At 42.2% G+C, this 24349-nt stretch overlaps 1 protein-coding gene across 1 annotated transcript in view; it reads right to left on the bottom strand.

Annotated features, from left to right (window-relative positions):
• Positions 1–1224: 1224 nt before the first annotated feature.
• ism2a (isthmin 2a) overlaps positions 1225–24349 on the bottom strand; it is a 24870-nt gene continuing 1745 nt past the window's right edge. The window contains exons 2-6 of the mRNA XM_027159700.2: positions 15962–16198; positions 12878–13160; positions 8742–8879; positions 6556–6618; positions 1225–5651 (exon numbers count right to left, since the gene is read on the bottom strand). Coding sequence (XP_027015501.2) covers positions 5134–5651; positions 6556–6618; positions 8742–8879; positions 12878–13160; positions 15962–16198 — 1239 coding nt within the window. The 3' untranslated portion in view covers positions 1225–5133. The remainder of the gene's footprint in view (positions 5652–6555; positions 6619–8741; positions 8880–12877; positions 13161–15961; positions 16199–24349) is intronic.

The following is a 24349-nucleotide window of genomic DNA, read 5'->3' as shown; positions in this document are numbered from 1 at the left end:
TATGTTTGTATGGATGGATGGATGGATGGATGGATGTATAGGATCTATAGATAAATGCAGTATGTATAGATGTATAGATAAATGCAGTATGTTTGTATGGATGGATGGATGGATGGATGGATGTATTGATAGTATTATAGACGAATAATGGATGGAGTAAATGAAAGGACAGAGGAATGGATGGATAAATAGTTTGGTGGGATGTTTGAACAAATGGTTGGATGTTTGTTGGATGGATAAATTAGTTAAACGGATGAATCTTTTGGCTTGAAGAATGGGTGGATTGATGAAGGGACAGACAGACAGACAGACAGACAGACAGACAGATTTATATTGGAGTGAAAGGCATCCTTTGCCTAATCGTTTCTGCTCGACTCCACCAGCAGCACCGTGATGTGGACTAGAAGCCGGATGCCTTGTGGCTCAAGCGTTCAGACACTTAATGTGGAGGCAGTTAGATCATTAGTGCACCAGATGGTGGTTACGTCACTCCAGAGTTATTCGCAGATAAACTGTGAGGAGCGACTCTCACTTTCTTTTCCTCTCCAGCAGCTCCAGAACTAGCACCATGTGGTAAAGGTGGCAGTTACGGTGGTGCTGGTGGTGGCGGTGGTGGTGTTCAATACGTGTAGACAGCCGGCTTAATTAATTAATCTCTTTCTGACTGATGAGAATGCAGAATTTAACATAGAAGTAATATAATCCGGTAACTCGACCTTTATGGCTTTATTTTTGAATTAGACAAACAGATTAGGTTCAAGCTTCACCGACAGCAAATAATAAATAAAACAACTATTCAGGTTCACGGTGGTTTAGTGGTTAGCACGTTCGCCTCACACCTCCAGGGTTGGGGGTTCGATTCCCGCCTCCGCCTTGTGTGTGTGGAGTTTGCATGTTCTCCCCGTGCCTCGGGGGTTTCCTCCGGGTACTCCGGTTTCCTCCCCCGGTCTAAAGACATGCATGTTAGGTTGATTGGCATCTCTGGAAAATTGTCCGTTGTGTGTGTGTGTGTGTGAGTGAATGAGAGTGTGTGTGTCCCCTGCGATGAGTTGCCACTCCGTCCAGGGTGTATCCTGCCTCGATGCCCGATGACGCCTGATGCCCGATGACACACAGGCTCCCCGTGATCCGAGAAGTTCGGATAAGCGGTAGAAAATGAATGAATGAATGAATGAATGAAAACAACTCCACATGTTCGTATTAACTGTCAATGTTAAATTTATTATATTTTGGACAGAGGTGGTTAAAAAAAAATGCATACAACTGAAGCAGCGTGGTGTGTGATGTGATGTGACATGAACAGATTCCCTTTTTCACAAAACCTCCAACCACGAGCGGGGGACGATTTCGCTCAGCTTCATATACAGTATATATATATATATATATATATATATATATATATATATATATATATATATATATATAAAATATTATAGTGCATCCTATGGATCCTGGACAATAATAAATACTGTACAATAATAAATCTAATCACAATAGACATGACATGACATGATGTAACATAACCGATATTTTACATCACGTGCAAAATCACAGCACAGGCGGCGTAAATTTATCCCTTTTACAATAATGACACACACACACAAAAAAAGAAAAATCTTATCTTGTACAATGCAGGTACTATATAATATAATGATAATATATACAAAGATATATATTTATATTTATATTTATATATCCACTTATTTATTATTTTTTTTAAATAAAGTGCCTTTCTTTTAGACGTTTCTTAAAAGTGACACGATCTTCAATCAGACAAAAATTCCTGAAAGACGACGAAAACGTAAACTTTCACCAAAATCCGAACGTACGTTTCATCCGTTTTATCGGTCGGCCGTTAGACGATCGGGTCTCTTTTCTTTTCCGTTCGTCTGTAGTAATATCTCTGCGTTCTGGTGACAATAGCGAGCGTCTATTTTAACAAGACGCTTTGAAAACCAAAATGAAACAGGAGCGTAAAAGCCTGGCACGGCTTCAGAGAAATCCAGGCAACCCAAGGCCGAGCGCGAGTGCCCCCGTGTCCCCGCTCTCGCAGTTCCTCAGTGCCCCGTGCACATACCACACGGCTCGTGGATTCCAGGGCGCTGAAACGTGATGCGGACATGCCATAACAGAGTGCGCGGGATGCTCCTACGCCGAGATTAAAGCTTCTTCACAGCTGCACCGTATGAGATCCTGTACGCTGGAATGCGAGGCTAACTCAACAGGAGATCCAGTTCATTTACGGGTGTTCGCGGTAAAGACGTTAAAGACGCTTACTGACACAAGCTGCGACATCCAGGAAGGCTGTTAATAAACGTAATAAACCTTTGTGCAGTTTCACAACAGCTTATAATTAAATTCTCAATGCTTAAGAGAATCAAATAAAGCTCAATCTTGGACATATACTGAGAGTCAAAAGCTTTTAAACACCCTCTATTAACATTTACATATACATTTATTTAAATACACTGTAGAGATAGAAAATCTAAGTAATAAATAGATGAGATGAGAAATGTTTGTAACATTATTGTATTAAAAAAAATAAAAATAATAATAATAATAATAATAATAATAATAAAAATCTGCCTGGATCGATTGACGTAAATGCGTCTGTTATTAAATGATGTGATAAAACACCGTGTTATATCAACTATAAGACAAATCTGGTCTTAAATAATGAGTTCCTTTACAATCTGAGACTGGAAAGAAGGAAACTTCCTTAAATCGTTAAATACAAAATGTTAGATTCGATTTTTTTTTCATTATTTGATAGCTGTGTGAAATGTAAAGGGGGAAAAAAATCTCCATGGTTAAAATCTTTTGACTGTCAGTATATAGAGTAAGAATATGAGAATGTTCAGGAACGATAGTCGACGGTGCGTGTCAGGATTTCAGGATGGGTCACGTCTCGATTCAGTCATTAAGATGTCACCTGAAGGTGGATGTTTTTACAGCGGTGTGAGATTCGCCTGTCAACGCACCTTCGCATTGCTTAACTCCCTGGTGTTCTTTTTCAACCTAAGACACATTCAGCACAGAGACACTGATCAAGATAAACACCCAGGCTGAAAGGTAAGGCTTTAGCTCTTAAACTAACATCCCTGAACATACAAGTGGGATTTGATACTTTCGGGATTTTGCAAAGCACACTTTTATTGTTCTTGTTTGTTCCCCCAAAAGTCCCTCCAGCCTTGAATGAAAAAGAGAGATTCTATACTTGAATGAGACCAGTGTCTTAGGTTTTAACTAACAAACTCATTCCTGCTTGATTGGGTGCCAATAACAGCGCAAACGAAACCCCGAAACGATATATTCACTTTTCCAACATGAATCCCCACGTGATAGAACTGAAATGAGGAACACTTCCACCACCATGCTTCACGGACGAGAGTGTGATCTGTTAGGGGCTATTTTGTGTAAATTCATGTCATATAAATGCTCGTCCCACATTCCACCGGTACAAATCGGGAAGAAGTTCACGGCAGGTGAACGCGGGAGGTGAACGCAGGAGGAGAACATGGGAGGTGAACGCGGGAGGTGAACGCAGGAGGAGAACGTGGGAGGAGAACCCGGGAGGAGAACACGGGAGGTGAACGCAGGAGGAGAACATGGGAGGTGAACGCGGGAGGTGAACGCGGGAGGTGAACGCGGGAGGTGAACGCGGGAGGTATGACGGTGTAACTAGTAATACTGTAACTAGTCAAATCGGCTTTCGAGGTAGGTGAGAATTTGTACTCGGAAGATAAACAGTGCGATCGAGATGCGATGTGCCAGTTCTGGAACAGAGAAGGATTGAACAAAAAACGTTCTTCGATAGCAGAACCGTCCGTGACGGGGTCTGTCGTAGAATCTCTAAAGGTTCTTTAAGGCAACCTAAAAAAATGTAAGAATCTAAGATGTTAGAATCTAAGAATCTGCTCATTTGTAAGAAGGTTTGTAAAGAGGTTCTACATGAGGATCAAAATGATAAACGATGTGTAGAATTCTGCCTGCTTTAACCCGTAAGGGCAGTTATGTCGGAATCCGACAGTTCCGTTTCGTAGCGTTTTATATTCCGACGAGGTTATAAACAGCACTCTTTTTGAAGACTAGAACCATACAAAGACTCCTGAAACCCTTAAACCTTAAATTGACTTACAACTGAGCAACTGAGGGTTAAGGGCCTTGCTCAGGGGCCCAGCAGTGGTAGCTTGGTGGACCTGGGATTCGAACCCATGACCTTCCGATCAGTAGCCCAACACCTTAACCACTTGTAGCTTGTTTTGTAAGATAAAATGCATCAGCATACTAGAACCACGTGTAGTCGTATTTCAACATTGGCTTAATTATATGATCGGATGTCATCCGGCTGTACCGTCGAGACGGATTACCGCTTCTGTGGAGTCGGAAGCATCAAAGATGGAAGCATCAAGGCTACTTAATTTTGTATCTATTTATATCTACGCATCATTTACGTCGGGAAGCTAAAGGAACACCAACGTGTGATAATATCGCGAACCTCGATAAAAGGTTAGATAGACCGTTATCATGGCTAATATTTGCACGTGCCTAGTTCCTGACATCTTAATAAAGCAAAACAAGATCTCTGTGCTGTTATGATCCAGCATCATCATCCTTAAAACTGTAAAAGTGAACCCAAGTAAATCTGGGGAAACGTACGGGATCGGGAAGAGCTGTGACATATTTCAAGGCCACGCGCAAGCGGCACTTGGGATCTTGTTTGATTTATTTGGATTGATCTTGAATGCGTTGGCGAGTCTCCACATTGAGCTCAGAGTCCCACAAAGATAACACAAGGGGATTCTGCTTGGAGTCTAGTTTAGCAGCCTGACTGGAATTCATTTCATGACAAAAACGAAAAAAACAAATGGGTTGTGGATATGAACCCCGATAAATAAAGTGAACCTGTTCAAGAGGATGGTGTTTGTAAGAGTCTCTGGCTCTCTGGGGAAAGTGCAGAAGATAGAGAAATCTTTGCCTTACTGTACTGTACCGTTCTGGCTGGTGTATCAGTTGAGGTGTATATAAACAGTGTAGAATGTTGGGTTTTTTTTTTCCTTTTTAAATGTTACATAACTCCAGCGAAATACTGTACTGTATATCTATGGTTCTGAGACGAGACAGCTTTGCCTCTCAGTACTCTCGAGCCTCCTCCAGCTCGTTCATATAGATGTCCTCCTGAGGGTTCTCTGTGCACTGCAGTCCGTTGTTAGGAGGACGTACCGAGTGGAAGCGGCTCCAGTCACCTTTGCACAGGATCCATGGAAGCACGTCCACTTTGTAATGGAGCTCCGGAGAGAATTCGATGCTGATAAGGTTAGGCGCTCCGGCGCCTTTGCCCCTGGTTATGAGCTTCATGTGTTCGTCGTAGCAGCAGTGCTGTGCGGCGAGCGTGGTGCTTTCGGACGACAACATGGAGCGCACGCAGAACTGCGCAGACGGCTTGTAGATATCCAGGCGCTCTTTGGGTCCACTGGCGTCACGCCATCGGTAGGTCTTGCGCAGCTTCTCATCAAAGATGTTCACGGCGCTGTAGACGACCTCGGACGGGTAGACACAAGGGCAGCTGGGTAACTCGGTCAGGACCTGATGGAGATACTTCTGCAGGAACTCGTTCTTGCAGTTGAGCCACTTTTCACAGCTGTCCACATCTGCAAGTGAGGAATCAGTAACAGCTCAATCACAGAGTACGGTAATTACCAGAAAACGCTGACATATGTGCCTGAGAAACCCAGGATATCACTTATTGTTAGGTTCAGCTCTTTTTCTACACTCTAACTGAGATCCTCTATTCAAAAGAAAAACAACTTTTAGTGAACGAGACAGCTCTGAACATCGACTCATGTCGTCTGCCAAGGAATAAAAACTACACGGGAGGCAGTCGCCATATTGGAAAGTTTTCATTAAAAACATTTAAGTCCAGATGTGAATATTTAAAAAAAATAAAAGATCCCGACACTTTATCTTGTTACGTTTTCATACCACACTTATTACAGTTAAATAAAAAAAAAAAAGAGAGATCACTTTCCAGTGCCCAAATTTTCAAATATCAAAGTATGGGTTTTGGAAAGTGTGCCACGTTTTCACGGTCTTGCTAACAATCTCAACGGAGCAATCCTGAAAATCTTAAATATGTTTTTGTTTCCAGTCCAACTGAACTTCTCTTTTGATTGCGGCCTCTTGGGGGCCGTTCCCAAAAAATCGACAAGGGCCATTTCAGCTGGAGGGGAAACATGCTTTACACTGAAGAGAAGATAATAAAATCTGTAAATATTTACAGAGAGAAGCGGCAATTCTTTGAGCGCAATCAGCTCGCTCGGTGGGAATTAACCCGGTCTCCCCGAGGAGCGTAACCTCATAAGCGCACACAAAGTACCAGTAATGATTATAAATCGGTCTCATTTAGTGAACGCTGAAGGGACGCTCGGAAAACTCTGCAGCATGTGAACTAACTCACACGGTAGAAGGTCATTGAGCTTCTTAAAGATCTGAGAAAATCCCTGGACTTAAATGCAGTAGGAATGAATGTAATTGATGTTATGGATCAATGTTTACCAATGACATCGGTGTCGTTCATCATCTCGTGAGGAATGAGCTCTGTTACAGCATTCGGGTCACCTGGAGAGATGAAAACATGATATGCATATAATAATATGTAATAATATTAATAATATATAATATAACAATAATAATAATAACAACAACAACAATACCACTACTACTACTACTAATAATAATAATAATAACAATAATAACAATAATAATAATAACAAGAATAACATTAATAATAATAATAATAACAACAACAACAACAACAACAACAACAACAACAATAATAATAATAATAATAATACCCAATTAAAACAATTTACTATGTTAACAATCAGTCTCTTTGTTTTATTTTTTATTTTTGTGATAAAATCTTTTACGTCATATTTATACCTCTTTAGAATCTGGGGATATTTTAAATTTTAATTTTTGAAACACAATATATTTCTTTAAATATTTCTGGAGTTCATACACACCGATAGTCCGGTTTTCTAAAGTCTGCAGCTCTTGTAGACATTAATCATTTTTATTAGATTTACAAACAATACAGGTAAAACTTTATAACTAAACTGTTATGTTTGATATATCCTAGATTTATTAAAAATGATTTATTAATTAAAAACAAAAAAATTAATAATAATTGGGCTGGATATAATAATATAAAAAAAGGATCAAATAATATAAAAAATGAGTTATATAAAATAAAAATTATTTTAAGATCATTTATTTATCTTTTTTTATTTTTTGGTTGTATTATTTATGATTATTTACGTATCATATCAAAACCACTGAACTATTAAGCTGCATTTAATAATAGTTTTATTTTAAAAAAATGTAAAAAAAAAAAAATTAGTCTTTTTTTTTTAAATAATAAATTCTGGCTCTGGTTTCATATTTTTTATTATTTATTTATTATATATAAATAAATGTAATAATATTTCTAAAATATCTACAGTATTATTTTGCATATATTATTATAAAATATAATTTCTATTACTGTTTTATTTTTAAATGTTAACATTGATGATAAAATGGATTTCTTTGGCTTTAATTCAATGGCAGGTTTTTTCACCCGCACCAGTTTACTCTGCCTGGGTGTGTTATTGAGCGCGAATGCGGTGTACAACGTGTTCATTGTAGTGTGAGTTCTGACTAAATCTACATTAATTCCACATCAGCTGTAGAAAAATATTCACGCTATTTGTATCACTGCTTAACTCAGCTGAATTACGGTAAATGAAGTGTAGATTTAATGTGTGTATTTCAGTCAAGTCAAAAGCACTCAAGTGTGTGTATGTGTGTGTGTTCTGAAATGACCCGTGTATAAGCGTTTACTGAAAGCACCCTTTGAGCCCTCATACACGGGCCAAGAAACAAATCGAGACGCTCAAAAAGTGGTTTTTATGCTGTGTACAGTGCACAAATGGAAAAGCCTAAATAACTGTTTTCGTTAACGCACGTTAATCGGCGATGTATTAGTGTGAGCTTAAAGGAACACAGGATGCAGTGTAATGATAGATTAGTAAATTCAGTTCTCAGTGTTATTATATTCAGAACGTAAAGCCTGGTATGTGGAAGGATCAGAAGACACATTGAATGGACTCTATAGTATTATAGTATGTGTGTGTGTGTGTGTGTGTGTGTGTGTATGTGTGTGTGTGAGTGAATGTGTGTGAATGTGTGTGCGCACGTGTGTGTGAGTGTGTGTGTCTGTGTGTGAGTGAGAGAGTGTGCGTATGAGTGTGTATGTGTGTGAGTGAGTGTGTGTGTGTGTGTGCGTGTGTGTGAATGTGTGTGTGCGTGCGTGTGTGAGTGTGTGTGTGTGTGTGTGACTGTGTGTGTGAATGTGTATGTGTGCGTGTGTGTGTATGTGTGTGTGTGTGTATGTGTGTGTGTGTATGTATGTATGTATGTGTGTGTGTGTGTGTGTGTGTGTGTATGTATGTATGTGTGTGTGTGTGTGTGTGTGTGTGTGTGTGTGTGAGAGAGAGAGAGAGTGTGCGTGTGTGAGTGTGTATGTGTCGGTGTGTGAGTGTGTGTGTGTGTGTGTGTGTGTGTGTACATGTCTGTGTGTGTGTCTGAGTGAGTGTGTGTGTGTGTGTGTGTGTGTGTGTGTGTGTGTGTGTGTGTGTGTGTGTGTGTGTGTGAGTGTGAGTGTGAGTGTGTGTGGGTGTGACAGGACAAGATCTCACCTGGACACCGTTGCAGTTCACACGTGCGAGACTCGGTAGCAGTGCAGGTGTAACCGCAAGACCGAACCCTCTTCTGTGTGCCGTGACCGCAGGTGGTGCTGCACGGAGACCAGTCGCTCCACTTCTCTTCTTCATAATCTACAGGGTTTGGAGAAAAACGCTCTGAGTGTGACATCTACACCCTAATTACAAGTGAACTGATCGATAAATAAAGCCGTTATCTAGAGTACAATGTACACTACAGCGCAGCTGTCCCTGATTAAACCCCAGGTCTGTCTGAAGGATCAACAGCAGGATTAAAATCATGATGCTGCCACCTCCGTGCTTCACTGTGCCGATGGTGTTCTTTTAATGCGATGCACTTTTCTTTTGCACCAAAACAAAACAAACCTTTTGGAATTATGGAATTATTCACATCAGACTCTAACACATTTTGCCACATGGTTTGAGGTGATCTAAATTTTTTTTTTGGATTAAGGGCTTTATCTAGCCATCATTACGTAGATATGGAAAGTATCTGAGATCGTTGTCACATGCAGACATTATTAAGTACTCAGTAATCAGTCTTATGTTCCTGTAGTTCCTGTAGATATCTCAGCAGCGTCTTTGGGGAGTTTAAAGCCCCGTTCACACTGCAGGTAAAAGTGGCCCAGATCTGATTTTTTTTGGGGTCAAGTGACCAGGTCAGACTTTTTCAGGAGTAGTGTGAACACTCAAATCTGGCCCAGATCTGATTTTTTTTAAAATCAGATTCAGACCACTTCCATATGTGGTCCTGAATCAGACCCAAATCAGACCCAATTTTTTCCAATGTGGCCGCGGTGTGAACGACCGAGGCGGATTTGATGTGACTTTTACCTCAATCTACATCGACATTCGTCACGATCACTTTTGCGCCGGCGAGTATGCGCCGGCGAGTACGCACGCGAACGTGACCACGCCTACAAAATGGATCAAATAATCAAAAGTTGCCCTTGACATCTGAAAATTTTCAAAACACCGTGTCTCCGTGCTGCCGTTACACAAACATTTAGAAAGAAAAGCGAAAACGCTTACTTCCTCCGTAACCTCACCAACTTTAGCACGACGGCGTGCCGCGTGTGACGTCATCGTTATCGTTCGTTTGCGCATGCGGGTCGGTTCGAAACAGCAAAACAGTTCACACTGGTATCTGATATAGGCCACATTTAAAAAGGTAATGTGAACAGCCAAACAAAAAAATCAGATCTGAGCAAAATATCCGAATTGAGCGTCAAGACTCGCAGTGTGAACGTGACCTATTCGTCTTGTCCTTTTATACATTTATGGAGGGACTTCCTGTTCTTGGTGATCTTCCTGAATGTGCTGTTACGGTGATTATGGCTATTACGGTGTTCCATTATGCAACTACTGCTTAGGAAATACTTTTAAACCCCTCTCACGATTAGTAGCTTTCAACAAGTAAGATATCATGCATGCAAGCACTTGAAAGCCTGAACAGTGAAATGAACCTGATCTGCTGAAGCACTATTTAAACTGTGCTGTAATGTTAGAAGAGAACTGCCTCAATATTCAAATACTGTTTACGTCCCATTAATAATATTCAGAGCGTTTTCAAAGCCTCGACTCGAGCAGGAGGAGGACTCGGACTGGGGCATTCCATCCGCAGCAGGTGGGAAGGTTATGTAACGAAGCCCGGAAATGCTCCACACTCCTCAGAGCACTCGGGGGTTGAGGTGTGTGCAGGACACAACTCCTTCTCTATCCCGAGGGAATCCTAACGAAATCCAGCAGCTATTTACATTTTTATTCCATCTCTGAGATTTTATGGAAATACTTTGTTTGTTTCATTGTAAATGTGTTGCTAACAGTTCAATGATGTGCATTTTCTTCATCCTGTGAGCTTTATATCTGACATATCTCGGTCTTCGTTTGTTCTAGCAAGCGTTCATGGTCAAACTATCTTCGTGACGAGCGACAGACAAGTGAGATTTTATCAATTCTATGTAAATTATGCAAGAGAACCGTCTCAAACATTTCCTCTTATCTTATCGTGCATGCCATCTTACGTTGCCATCTTCATTTCATACTCATTTACTCTCTGATGTGTAAAAATGGAAGATAAAAAGTAAAATCTTGTTTTTTTACATTATTCGGTCATATATTTAAATATCTACGGAGACTTTATGAAGAAAAAATAAGATTGTTAACACCACTGTTGTTTGAAGCCTAGCACGTAGAATAGAAATAAAATGAGTTTTTCACACTGATTAGTGTGTTAATCAATTTAATTTGGCTATTTACTCGGCTTTAGAAGCTAAAGTAGCTAACGTTAGCTACTATCTTTTCTCATTGTAGCTAGACAACCCACGCCCACAATAACACTGGCGTCGCTACAGTAACACAACAGGAATTTTCACTCTGGTTTCAACTCGGGACTCTATTCGACGACTCGCCATTCGACCCGCCATTCGACACGCCATTCGACACGCCATTCGACACGCCATTCGACACGCCATTCGACACGCCATTTCGAATCGCCATTTCGAATCGCCATTCCGACTCGCCATTCGACTCGCCATTCGACCCGCCATTCGACCCGCCATTCGACTCGCCATTCGACTCGCCATTCGACTCGCCATTCGACTCGCCATTCGACTCGCTGTCACTCACATACTTATGTGGCTACCAGGCCACCATGTTCTGGCTGTATTCCTACACACACCCATAATTACAGGAAAAACATTATAGTACTAAGTATCTAGTAGAGTATCCGCTCGAGCTGCGTCGTTAACAGTGTACACCTCACCCCAGTGCACTCATTAAGAGAATTTTAGAGAGCAGCGTCACGGCCATCCAGCCATCCAGTCGTGACTGTTTTGAATATGCCGTCAGTTTAGTTTTCCTCCAATCATGTTGGTTAAATGAGCAGCTCTGATGCAGCTAAATGTACTGAGATCAGAGTGCTGACGGATGACTGACTTTAAACTCTGCTTTTGACGTAATACGATGTAAACTGAGCTCCTGCACAGGAACACGGTGTCATTTTAACGCTCTACCAATGGGTTTTATTGGGACTTAAATGTACACACAGCTACCGGTAAAACATTACATGCTTTTAAAGTGGGACAAATATAGAAAGTGACCTTCAGTGTGTACAGCAGCTCCAGTGTTATAGATGTGACTCGTATTGCTCACGGTGTCATGGTGCTCATTCGATTCAAGATCGGATTCCTGCATAACCGCGCATAACTATACCCCCTTATTCCCCGTGACCGACGAGCACAGAGGTGTCGTACCACACGACCGCAGACTCACCTGAAACTTGGCGAAGATACAGAAAATAAAGAAGAGAAACATCACAGTAAAACTGAGAGGGAGTTTAAAATGGAGCCAAATGACAGCTTGGTAAATAAATCATATACCGAATAATAAATGAACGTCTTAACTAATTAATTTAAACAAATTTGAGAGAGAAGAGCGAAATGCGAAGTGTGTTTTTTTGTGCCAAGCTCTAAAGAAAAAAAAAAAAAAAGTGCCACAAATTCCTCGGCAAGCTCAAAGTCGTTTGAGCCGTGTGAAGTGCAGCTCAGCGCCAGAACTCGAGATGAAAAAAAAAAAAAACAGAGCATGCTGGAGATGAAAAGAAGAGCTCGGACTGTCTGCCGCGATCTCGCAGCCTGCTCCGATCTAGTGTCTAATTATTCACAAATTTTAGTTGTTTAGCGAGCGGAGAGAGGCCCGACGTTGCCATTAGCAAAGTGTAGATCTTCTAAACTCAGAGCTTTCTGAAAGCCTGAATGAACAGTTCGAAATATGGGCATCTCTAGAAGAATAAATTGAATCATCTTAGGATGTTTCTACACATATAATAAATAGTCGTGAGGATTTATTTTGATATTTCCACAAACGATCTGTAAAAGATTTTTCTTTTTATTCCTGATAAGGATCAAAGGAAAGGCTCGGAGACCGGCCATGGGAATTAGTGTGTTTACAGAATGGTCCTTAAGTGCAACCTCGGAACATAAATCATGTCAGGACTACAGAGGAGAGCGGGTTCTGCGCCGAAAACAGTTTTGGAGCCATCGTTGGACGCTGAGAACGAAACTCAGGGTCATCGTTGACCTGACAATCAAACTCTCTTGTGTTTCTCTTACCATAATTCTCCGGGTCCCAGCCCTTCCAAGGTCTGTCCCAGCCCCCATCCACTCCGCTCAGCAGGGAATCTTCTCCTCCGTAGCTCTGGTCATCTCCGTTCTCCTCTAGACTGGCCTGGCTAGTGCTTTCCTCGTTTGAGTCATGGGCGTCCCAGAAGAGAGGCCAGAAGAGTTTCTTGTGACCAAGCCATTCCTCTGAGTTTAGAGGCCAGTCGTTCCTTCCCTCTTTAGCCAGGTCCATCTCGACCTCCATCTGAGGGTCATCCACAACCTCGATGGTCACCTGACACAAGACCAAGGCAAACAGTCATGACATAAAAAACATGGCATTATCTCATGACTAACAAAGTTAAATCTCGGTTCTTCAGGTTCTCGTCACTTAACTCACCATGACACTTTTCTTCACAGCTCCCTACGGTCAATGTATAAACTGATCAAACTGTAAAAATACCCTTGTGTCATTTCCACAGAGGAAGTTTACATCATGACAGCTTCAGCATGCCATGACATGTAGGATAGTAAAGCTGTCGTGTTCCCTCAGCAGGTCCAGACAAAGAACTGGCTGTTTATTTTGCTCCTGGGGTAACAATCTGATGGTTGCAGGAGCTGTTTATAAATACCTGCATCGACGTGATTAAGCTACTGTAGCGACGGTGATTACATCAGTCTGCCTTTTCTACATCATCCTTCTGCCAGATTCTCGAGAACATCAGAGTAAGTCGTACATTCTGACATCCTTACAGAGTACCAAGGGGTATTAATTTTCTAATATTACCCAAATAATGCTCATCTCATAATTGTTGATATGACGAGGTGTTCTGTAATGAGTCTCCGGTGTCAGAGCTTTAGAAAAGTCAGAGATCTATAAAGCTGCAACGAAGGAAGTCTTCAAGACAGAAAAAGGCTGCATTGTGCATTTTGTCCGTAACAAACTTCTAGAGGAATTTAGGGAATCGATATCTATAGTAAGTGAGACACTATAGGAACATTCTGTCAATGGTTTATTGTCCTGAAAACTCTGTTTTACTGCAATTGGAGTAAGTCTCGTATCGAGTCGAGACAGATTTCTCCTTTAAGTTCTCCTTTAAACTCAACCGAGGGAGCTTTCGATCACGTTCGTTCTTTCTTTCTTCCACATGACTTACACGACTTGTTTTTGTCTTACGGTTTCTTGACGAGTAAACATTTTGCCAGCACCGTTTGGAAATGTATTATTCTTACAGTGTATAAAAAAAAAGTCTTAATAAACCAAATAAAACAAATAAGGACACACGCAAATAAAAAAGAGCTCCGTCTGGTGTTCACAGACGACGGACCGTTCCACTTGGACGGCTTCAACTTTTTCCCTGTTATAAACGTCAATCGTGTATATCCACCCCCCACCCCCCCCGAAGTCTAACTTCATTTCCTTTCAGATCCTCATGAACGCAAACATCGTAACAGCACTAAAAATAAAATGGACCCTTCTTTACCTCATTTATAAGCCACATTTAAAAAGACCAGGATCAGCTCCTGGAATAAACATTAAAAACAAACTGTTAAAATAATATGCCGGCCTTTCACCTTTTGGATATTCCTTGTTTTTGTTCCTTCTTTTATAAACTCTGCGGAGAGGTTTGAGCGAGACGGCCGAACTGCGTTCCGCCGGCGTAGAGGTCTCGCCTTGGGTAATTTAAGAGGCCTCTTTGCTTAAGAACAGCTGTGACACAGCCAATAAGTGCTTAAAAAAACCTACTCCCTTTTGCAATCACGTTGTAATAACAGAGTGAAACAATGAGTGCACAGGTTAATTGCATCCAGCGCAAACTTGTGCCAAGTTAAATTAATTCATTTCTCTGAATTACTCCAAGTTGATCAGGTACTGTAGGTGGGAGGTCTACGCCATCGATCAGGGTCACACAGGAACATATTTGTTGTGTTTCCCAGCGATAATTTGCTGTAAATGCCTTTTGCATGGATGCCAAAGCATACACGTAGTCCATGAAAAGAAGAAAAGGCCTCAAAATGACGGCACATTAGCAAAATTTCTCATTCATTGAGTCATTAGAGCCATTGAGTAAATAGTTTTCACTAAAACATTTGAGTGGTTTCGCTACTTAAACTACCCCATGTCAGATTTAACAAGTTAATCCGGCTTGCGCCCGTGTAATTTTTGCGGTCTTGCAAAAATTCACACTGTACCTGATAAAATCGTGGCCGTATTCGATAACGGACCGAGCGATAACGTGTCCTCCGTGACGGTTTATACGATCCTGATCCCATTTCTACTCCAATCTAATCTGATGTTTCTTTAAGTTACCTACTCACATTATTTTTAGTCCTTGCAATTAGTTCCTCTCTCTCACTCACTCACTCATTTTCTACCGCTTATCCGAACTTCTCGAGTCACGGGGAGCCTGTGCCTATCTCAGGCGTCATCGGGCATCGAGGCAGGATACACCCTGGACGGAGTGCCAACCCATCACAGGGCACACACACTCTCATTCACTCACACACACACACTACGGACAATTTTCCAGAGATGCCAATCAACCTACCATGCATGTCTTTGGACCGGGGGAGGAAACCGGAGTACCCAGAGGAAACCCCCGAGGCACGGCGAGAACATGCAAACTCCACACACACAAGGCGGAGTCGGGAATCGAACCCCGGCCCTGGAGGTGTGAGGCGAACGTGCTAACCACTACGTGCTAACCATGCCCCCCGCAATTACTTCCTGTTTTCTTTTAATAGATAAAACGAAGAAAAACATTCTAAAAAGGTTTTTTTTACCTCATCCTGTCATACACAACCTCTCATAAAACATGTAGATATTAACAGAAAAAAAATAAAGCTTGGTAGGAAGTAGCAGAGATCGGTGACTGCTCTGGTGAAGGCTAGTTAACGTGTAAAGAGAAAAAAAAAAAAACATCCTTCACACTGAATAGAGCAAAGTTAGTTTTATACTAGTATTATTTCTCATCAGAATCTAAAAAAAAGCATCATCGCTTTTTTACACAACAATTTAGAGTCAAACTAAAAGTGAAGTGAAGCAAAGTGAAGCAAGTAACCTGAAGAGAAGTTTGAGAAGAAATTCGGTCTAACCTGGATATTTGGATTCTGCGAGCCCAGATCTGCATTAGCAAGATCAGGGAAGTTCTTCAGGTCTAAGATGAAGGGCTCCTCTTCCTCGGGTGCAGGTTTAGGAAGTCCCTCTGATCGTAACTGTGGCCATCTCCTTTTGTGTCGACTTGGAGTTGAACTGCTACTGCTCAGCTGGTTTTGCTCCTGAAGCTCCTCCAGGGTCCATCTAGCATCTGGAGCACGAACCTGACCTCCAGTCTGTCAAAACACACGGTACTTAAATCGATAGCCGCAAACTACAGACGTTAAATACAGGTTAAATCCGAACATTACGAACATTTTATGATTTCGTTCAAAGAACCGAAGTGTTCAGTCAGTGAGCCTTCTGAACATTTATGACTTAAAAATCCAGTGAGTAATCTTTTCATGCTGGCTTATATTAGCCTCAAAGCTAGTGAAGGTTCTAAACATTTACCATTTAGGAATCCTGTCAGAGATCTTGTCAAGCTAGCCTGTATTAGCCACATAGCTAGTGTTAAATAGCGATGAAGGTTATGTACATGTATCCTCTCAGGTAGATTAGCTCAGATGGCTTGTGTTAGCAATAAAAGGTTATGAACCTTTATATGAAGTAAATAACCTTTTATTGCTAACACAAGCAATCTGAGCTAATCTACCTGCCTCGATGTATCCTGCCTCGATGCCCGATGACGCCTGAGATAGGCACAGGCTCCCCGTGACCCGAGAAGTTCGGATAAGCGTTTTTGTTTTGTTTTGTTTTTTACCTAAAGCTGGTGTACATCCATGGCTGCTAAACCACCCCTCCCCCCTCCACCCTTGATTAAGAGTCTGATCTATGCCCCAATGTAGGCTGTTTTATAACTAATTTCTACAGTACATTATACTATGAAAATAAAACAGAAGTGAGTTTAATAGATTTTGGTGGTTTTAATACGACCAGTAAAGGATATGATTCACCCTCTTTAAAGCGTCTTCAAGAACCGGAAAAAAAAAAAAAACGTGGCGAATTATTCCTGAAGCAATTACAGCACACATGCGAAGACGACTGGAAGATCTGTCATCTTCCAACCCCGTATCAAATCTATACAGCTGTGACCCTGAACCCTTACGAGAAAAAAAAAAAAAGTCCTGGGTTTCAAATAAACACATCTGGAGTGAAATGTCTACCACATGACAGCATATCAAGAGGACTTTAAAAGGGGATTACTGGAATAACGTGCATGTTTCTTCATGGCTTAGTTCGGAATACAGGCTAGTTTCTCGGACATGTTAGCTTTAAAACTTGTAGCACGGATACGATAAATACGATCTTTTCGTCGACGTTCGACGGTGTAAAGTCAACAGCACGTTAAAACAGATAGACACAGATAGACTCGGGTTGCAGTGACCCATTCGGCATTGCAAAACATCTGATAAGACGTCGAGCTGTTGTTTTTAGGCCTCCATCCTACATAAGTTACTTATCAAACCCAAAGCCTGCATGCTTACAGCCCTCCCACTAGCAACCAAACAAAACAGAGCGGCCGAAGAAACACAGCCAGACACGAACAACATGCCGTTCAGCTGCGTTTCTCCTGACAGCTGGTTGATATTAAGCGCAAAACGCTGCACCGAACTGACGAGAGAAGCACTGCGAATTCTTGGAGGACGGCCCAGGATGGTGCACGCAGGTAAATTATTACACATTAAGGGATATGTATCTCTTTCATCTGGTTTACTTTAATATGGAGACCTGAAGTCTGGCGTAGGAGAGACAGCCTCCCGTTGTCCCGGATCCACAACAACACTGTCAGAGAGCTTTGAAATCATCTGCTATCTATCACCATTCCGGCACCTCCTGTCTCGCCGCAACGTTAGATCCACAAACGCTTTCTGCGATGGCGCTCTGTCAGACTGATATAAAAGGTGTCTTCAGATCATTTCATAATGCTTCACATGAGCACTAATCATTTTAACAGACTTTTTTGGTTGCTATGTACGAAGTCTTGACCAGAACACAGATGCCGTTTTTTTTTCCATCCCCAACAAGGTTTAATTTGGAACTGGTCCTATTTCGCTGTCGACCGCAACAGAATAAACAAATCGATGAGAAGCTACACACAGAACAAACATGTATCTGTTGACTTGTGTGTTGTCTAATAGCCCTAATGAGAGTCGAGATGAGGTAATGGAATTATCGCCGGGATTTATTTACGCTTCCAAATCTGTCACGTGAGCCACCTTTTTAAAGACCGTACACGTGTACACATTCCTCCTTCCGTAAAAATCTCCAGAAGATAGATCTAGTGTGTATGCGTGTAAAACTCATTCATTTACTACCGCTTATCCGAACTTCTCGGGTCACGGGGAGCCTGTGCCTATCTCAGGCGTCATCGGGCATCGAGGCAGGATACACCCTGGACGGAGTGCCAACCCATCACAGGGCACACACACACACTCTCATTCACTCACACACTCACACACTACGGACAATTTTCCAGAGATGCCAATCAAACTACCATGCATGTCTTTGGACCGGGGGAGGAAACCGGAGTACCCGGAGAAAACCCCCGAGGGACGGGGAGAACATGTAAACTCCACACACACAAGGCGGAGGCGGGAATCGAACCCCGACACTAGAGGTGTGAGGCAAACGTGCTAACTACTAAGCCACCGTGCCCCGCCTGTGTGAAACTTATATAAATATAAATTCCTAGTAAAAGCACACGGTAAGTAAAGTGATGGCCGACGAGCGGTTCTAATAAAGAAACGAGACACATGCGGTACACGTGGATTTTTAGCTTGACGTCCATGTTTACAAGCCACGCCCATCTCTCTGATTTATAATCTCTGGTACTCCGGCGACATTACGTCCAGCCCACGATCGATCATACACACGTGATTTGCTACAACATCAAAGGCTTTGACTCTGGAGGCTTTCCAATCAGAGGTAAAGATCGTAAAGGTTGTTACTCTAACATGAGATTATGGTATGCCTTGGGATGCGTCTCAGCACCTGGATCCTAGAAGGACGTCTTATCAGTGCAAGATGGGTTAATCATGGACTCTTCCTGAGTTTTTCATGAGCTACATGCATGCCTTAATAGCACCAGATGAGACCCGGTCACGTTGGGCCTCTACATCCTGGTTCCTTCGAAACTTCAAAGGGCTCGTGTAGGGGCCCTGTCTATGGGCCACCAGGGACATCAAAGAGAAGCCATAGAACATGAACGACCAGACACCTTGAGCCACTTTGGACACCGTCGAACAGCAGGCGATGTCAATTCCTGGGGGACGGGGGACGAATAAAATAAAATAAAATAGACTCATAATCGTAATTCCTTCAACCTCCTTTTACCATCCAGTCTATCGAACTCTTCCTACTCGTGCAGGTCATTCCCCCAAGTTTTTTTTTTTTTTTTGAGTGCAGTCCACCACGTCCACATCTGTACAGCTCCTGTTTCCCAGAGCGCACATCTGGAGACCTGATTCGATCATCCCTTTCGTCTTCTGGCAAAGAAACAGCAGTGAAGTGAAGGAAGAGAGGGAAGAAAGGGTGGGGGGGTTGTAGCGAGGCTGCCTGATCAAAGCCTTCCTCTGCCGATCATGTGTAGCCTGCCTTGTCTCACTTCTCTGACTCCGTCTCTCTTCCACACGCAAATCAGACGTCCTCCACTGCAGACGATAAACTTCACCCCGACAGCCGTTCTATCGAATTGTCAACGTCTCCGAGGAAGCGAGCGAAGCAGCTTCCGTGTCCTCAAAACAATTATCGGTGCCACGGAGTCACTTCGGTTAAAGAGTGTGATGGATTCTCAAGCTGGAGGGCGCTCTATTTATTTATTTTTTTAAATCCAAGACAACCGTAAATCAAAATTATAGTGTTGTACTGGGGATTTTTATGTGTCTCGCAAGTGTGAAAGTGATTATGTCCGAGTAGCTTTGCCTGCCTACAAGCTTACAAAAATAGGTTCTTCATGGGTTCTTTGGTCAGATAAAAGTTCTTAGCTTTCCAAATAGGTGGGAACTAAGAACACTTGTGAGATCTTTACATATGTCTCTCAAATGTAAGAAGCGATCCTTTGTACACAAAATACCGGAGGTTCCTCAAGGGTTCTTTAGACATAAGAGTGAGTTCTGTGTGTTCTAAAAAAAACAAACAAACATTTTACCAAGAAGGAAAAAGAAGGTTCCTCAAAGGTTCCTCGGATAGATGAGGGTTCTGCAAAGGTTCTTATCTTCCTAATTGATTTGTGTTTAGAACAATTAAAGGATTTTTTTTCCATGCAGTCCTATCTAAAGAAAAAATGGATGGATAAAAGATACCAATCTTCACAAACAGTTTATAGCTTAGACACTTTTTTATGTGTCTCAGATACTGTATGTGGAACTTATTTCCAAGCAGTCTTAGAAAAAGTAGGAGTTCTTTGGATAATGAATGTTTGAAAGATCCTCAGCTTCCAAAATTTTATTGATAATTGATTTTTGAAGAGGGGGCACGGTGGCTTAGTGGTTAGCACGTTCGCCTCACACCTCAAGGGTCGGGGGTTCGATTCCCGCCTACACCTTGTGTGTGTGGAGTTTGCATGTTCTCCCCGTGCCTCGGGGGTTTCCTCCGGGTACTCCGGTTTCCTCCCCCGGTCCAAAGACTCCGGTTTCCTCCCCCGGTCCAAAGACTATTGTCTATAGTGTGTATGTGTGTGTGTGAATGAGAGTGTGTGTGTGCCCTGTGATGGGTTGGCACTCCGTCCAGGGTGTATCCTGCCTCGATGCCCGATGACGCCTGAGATACACAGGCTCCCCGTGACCCGAGAAGTTCGGATAAGCGGTAGAAAATGAATGAATGATTTTTGAAGATTTTCCTCAGAAAGACACTCTGAAAACACCAAAACAACGTTCTCTAACATGTAGTCATTCTTAGCTCGTAAAAATAAAAGTGGAGATTCTAAGAAAAACCTCCAGAAATCTCTCATAGCTTCTGCTTGTTCGCCTTCATGCTGAAATCAAACCTCAGAGAACAACGTTCTCGCCAAGATAAGCCGCTCACTCGACATAGCGGCGTTTGGCTTCGTCTCATCCTCCACGCCTGGACTCCGACCTGCCAGTCAAAGGAGGAAAGGACAGTTTTGCTTCTGCATGAGTAACACGAGTTAATAACGGAAAGCAAACAGCTTAAAGACGTTCCTGTGGTCGCGCATCGCTCCACAACAACCGGAGACGGAATTCCTGACCGCTCACACGAAGAGGGGAGGAGCGGAAACGGAGCGAACGGAGGATACAAATGCACTGTCGATGCATGGATGGATGCCCGACCAAGCGTTTTTCCTTATTTTGTTGTTCTTTTTTCCCCCACATCCTGCATACCATCATGTTACAATCTGATTTGCTTGGCATGTTCTCGACCAACATCACCAAACACACAGAGAGAACAAATAAAGCTTGTTGGATTTCGCTGAGCTTAATATGACCGAGTTCCACCGACAAGAACACAGCAAGAACAAACAGGAGCCGCCATAGAACCCACAGCCATCCATCTGACCATCCCGCAAACCGCTACCTCGCGGTTTTCGGAGACGGAGAGAGAAAAAAAAAAAAGAGACGCGTTTATCCGAACCGGAAAACCGAGAAACTCATAGTCATAATTCACAGAAACGGACAGGAATAGATTATTTATCTCCATAAAAGACCTGACGATTAATCAGTCTGTTCCAAAGCCATTTTTCTTTGAAGTGGTATTCGCTTAAACACCTTCATGTGCAGGTTGTGAAACCCAATGCAAGAACATACAGATGACTGAAGCCCAGACAAACCAAAACGGACTACTAGCATATGGCAAAACAGACACTTAAAAAAAAAAATTAAATAAATAAAATATTTTATTTTATTTCAAGGCCTCTGGAATCAAATTCCCACAGGAAATTGTTGCTGACTCCGGAAATCTTTTTTTTTTTTTTTTTTTTACTGTATACGTTAGGAAGCACTGGAACCAATTTATTCTTCAATCTATAAAAAAAATTCTTTAGAGTAACCAGTATGAAGCTCAAATAGACCTTTTTAGGATGTATTATCGGTTAACTACAACACAGAGACATGGTTTATTAAATTATATGCCTTTGGTGTACCACAATCCTGTAACTTTTTTGAGTTATGGCGGTTGGCCGTGCTACTTTATCATTTAAACGTCACATTTTACAGAGACGGCGGCCAGATTTTTATTTGTTCCAGCGAAAATAAATCAATCATAAAAGCTTGGTTTTTATCTCAAAGAGCCTAAGGAACCATTTATGAGTCAAAACTTGAAGAGTTTTATTTTGTATATTACAAAAACCCATCGTTCAGGATCCCAACGATAACTCTTGGGTTTAAAAAATAAATAAATAATAATAAAAAAAGCTACGGTATGTCCCGGCCGCTCGGCAGCCCGAGCGTTTTACACGTTGGTCTGATTTATATCCGTTCCTCTACTTTAGATGGTGTGTGTGTTCTAGTGGTTTTGCTAAAATATGAGCTAGCGTTTCAGCGTTAAATCCTGGATATAGCGTCGGCAGCGTGCGCATGAGGGCGCTTGCACCGTATACTTTCAAACACAGATTATGGTTTACAGTTTCAGCTTAACCTCAATTAGAATGCTGGATATTTGAGAGCTTTCCAACCCACAGTCACCCAAATACACCGGAAACACAAGCGTCTCAAAGGGGCTTAAGAATTTGGCGCCCTCTGTGGCATGCGGCATCGACAGTGTGCTCACGTCTAAGAACAGGAAAAGCCGCCGATTATTTGGTTTATCTGTTTCAGCACCGGGGCTCCTTCACCTTCGCCACATGCCAAGCTCACGTCTCGGGTTGCAGATGGGCGTTTTGCTAAATACGTGTTCGTCTGCTCCGTTTCCTGTTGCTTTTGAGAAGCGACGCTCTACCTTTCCGATGTAAAGCTGAGTAGGTTTTTTTTTTCGATGAGAACTAATTATGATGTTATAAAGACGATTTTAGCTAAAGCAATCGAAAATTCTTTTAGACATTTGATTCGACCGAATACCGACTCAAACAACTAAATCTAAGCGCAATATAATAATGTTTTTATATTGATTTTAAAATTTACACGTTCATGTTGTGTCAAGGGGGCACGGTGGCTTTGTAGTTAGCACGTTCGCCTCACACCTCCAGGGTTGGGGGTTCGATTCCCGTCTCCGCCTTGTGTGTGTGGAGTTTGCATGTTCTCCCCGTGCCTCGGGGGTTTCCTCCGGGTACTCCGGTTTCCTCCCCCGGTCCAAAGACATGCATGGTAGGTTGATTGAAATCTCTGGAAAATTGTCCGTAGTGTGTGAGTGTGTGAGTGAATGAGAGTGTGTGTGTGTGCCCTGTGATGGGTTGGCACTCCGTCCAGGGTGTATCCTGCCTCGATGCCCGATGACGCCTGAGATGCTCGGATAAGCGGTAGAAAATGAATAAATGAATGAATGAATGTTGTGTCACGTTAAGTCGTACTACACTTTCATGAGTCTGTATTATAAGCATAAAATATATTTACAACTCTATAGACTAAAAACTAAAGCATCGATCATTTAGGTTATTGTTTTTTTTTTTTTCGTGTCTAATTTCCTAATCAAATCAAACGATCATTAACTGATATCCACACGCAAGTCAGCTAGCTGTTCCTTTCTGCAGTGCTCCAGAGCACCGTAACACGCTTACAGGTAAGCGCTCACCGCCCTCTTCCACATACAAGACCTCACAGATGTACCACGATTGGCTTGTCACTCTGATTGACAGGATCGTGAGTGATAGAAACCCGGTCCTGAATCGTGGCTTACAGGGAAATGTTAGATGTTTAAACTTTCCTAGAATCCAGTTTGATTACTAGACCGTGATATTCCTTGAGACTCCACAGACCAAGTTGGCTAAGATCCAATCCTAGCAAAGATTAATACGCTTCGATTGCTGTAGACGTTAACCGGTGACCGACTGCTTCCAATCATCAATCACCTTTCACCATGAAAGGTTATTGACTTGGCAAAGGGCAGTGGTGTCTAATCTGACCACTGCTGAATGAGATTCCAACCAATCAGAAGCCATATCTCCTCATAGGTGCCTGGATGACTGTTTGGGGATTGAACCTCAAGACAGGGTTGATATAACAGTAGAAGGTTTTAACATCAAAAAAAGCAACTTCTGGAAGTGAAAAAGTTTTTTTCAAAAATAAATAAATTCTTTCATTCATTTTCTACCGCTTATCTGAACTTCTCGGGTCACGGGGAGCCTGTGCCTATCTCAGGCGTCATCGGGCATCGAGGCAGGATACACCCTGGACGGAGTGCCAACCCATCACAGGGCGCACACACACACACACACACACACACACTCTCTCATTCACTCACACACACACACACACACACACACACACACACACACA

Source organism: Tachysurus fulvidraco, chromosome 12 (assembly GCF_022655615.1).
Source record: "Tachysurus fulvidraco isolate hzauxx_2018 chromosome 12, HZAU_PFXX_2.0, whole genome shotgun sequence".
NCBI lineage: Eukaryota > Metazoa > Chordata > Actinopteri > Siluriformes > Bagridae > Tachysurus > Tachysurus fulvidraco.
This window is presented reverse-complemented; position numbering and strand designations above follow the sequence as displayed.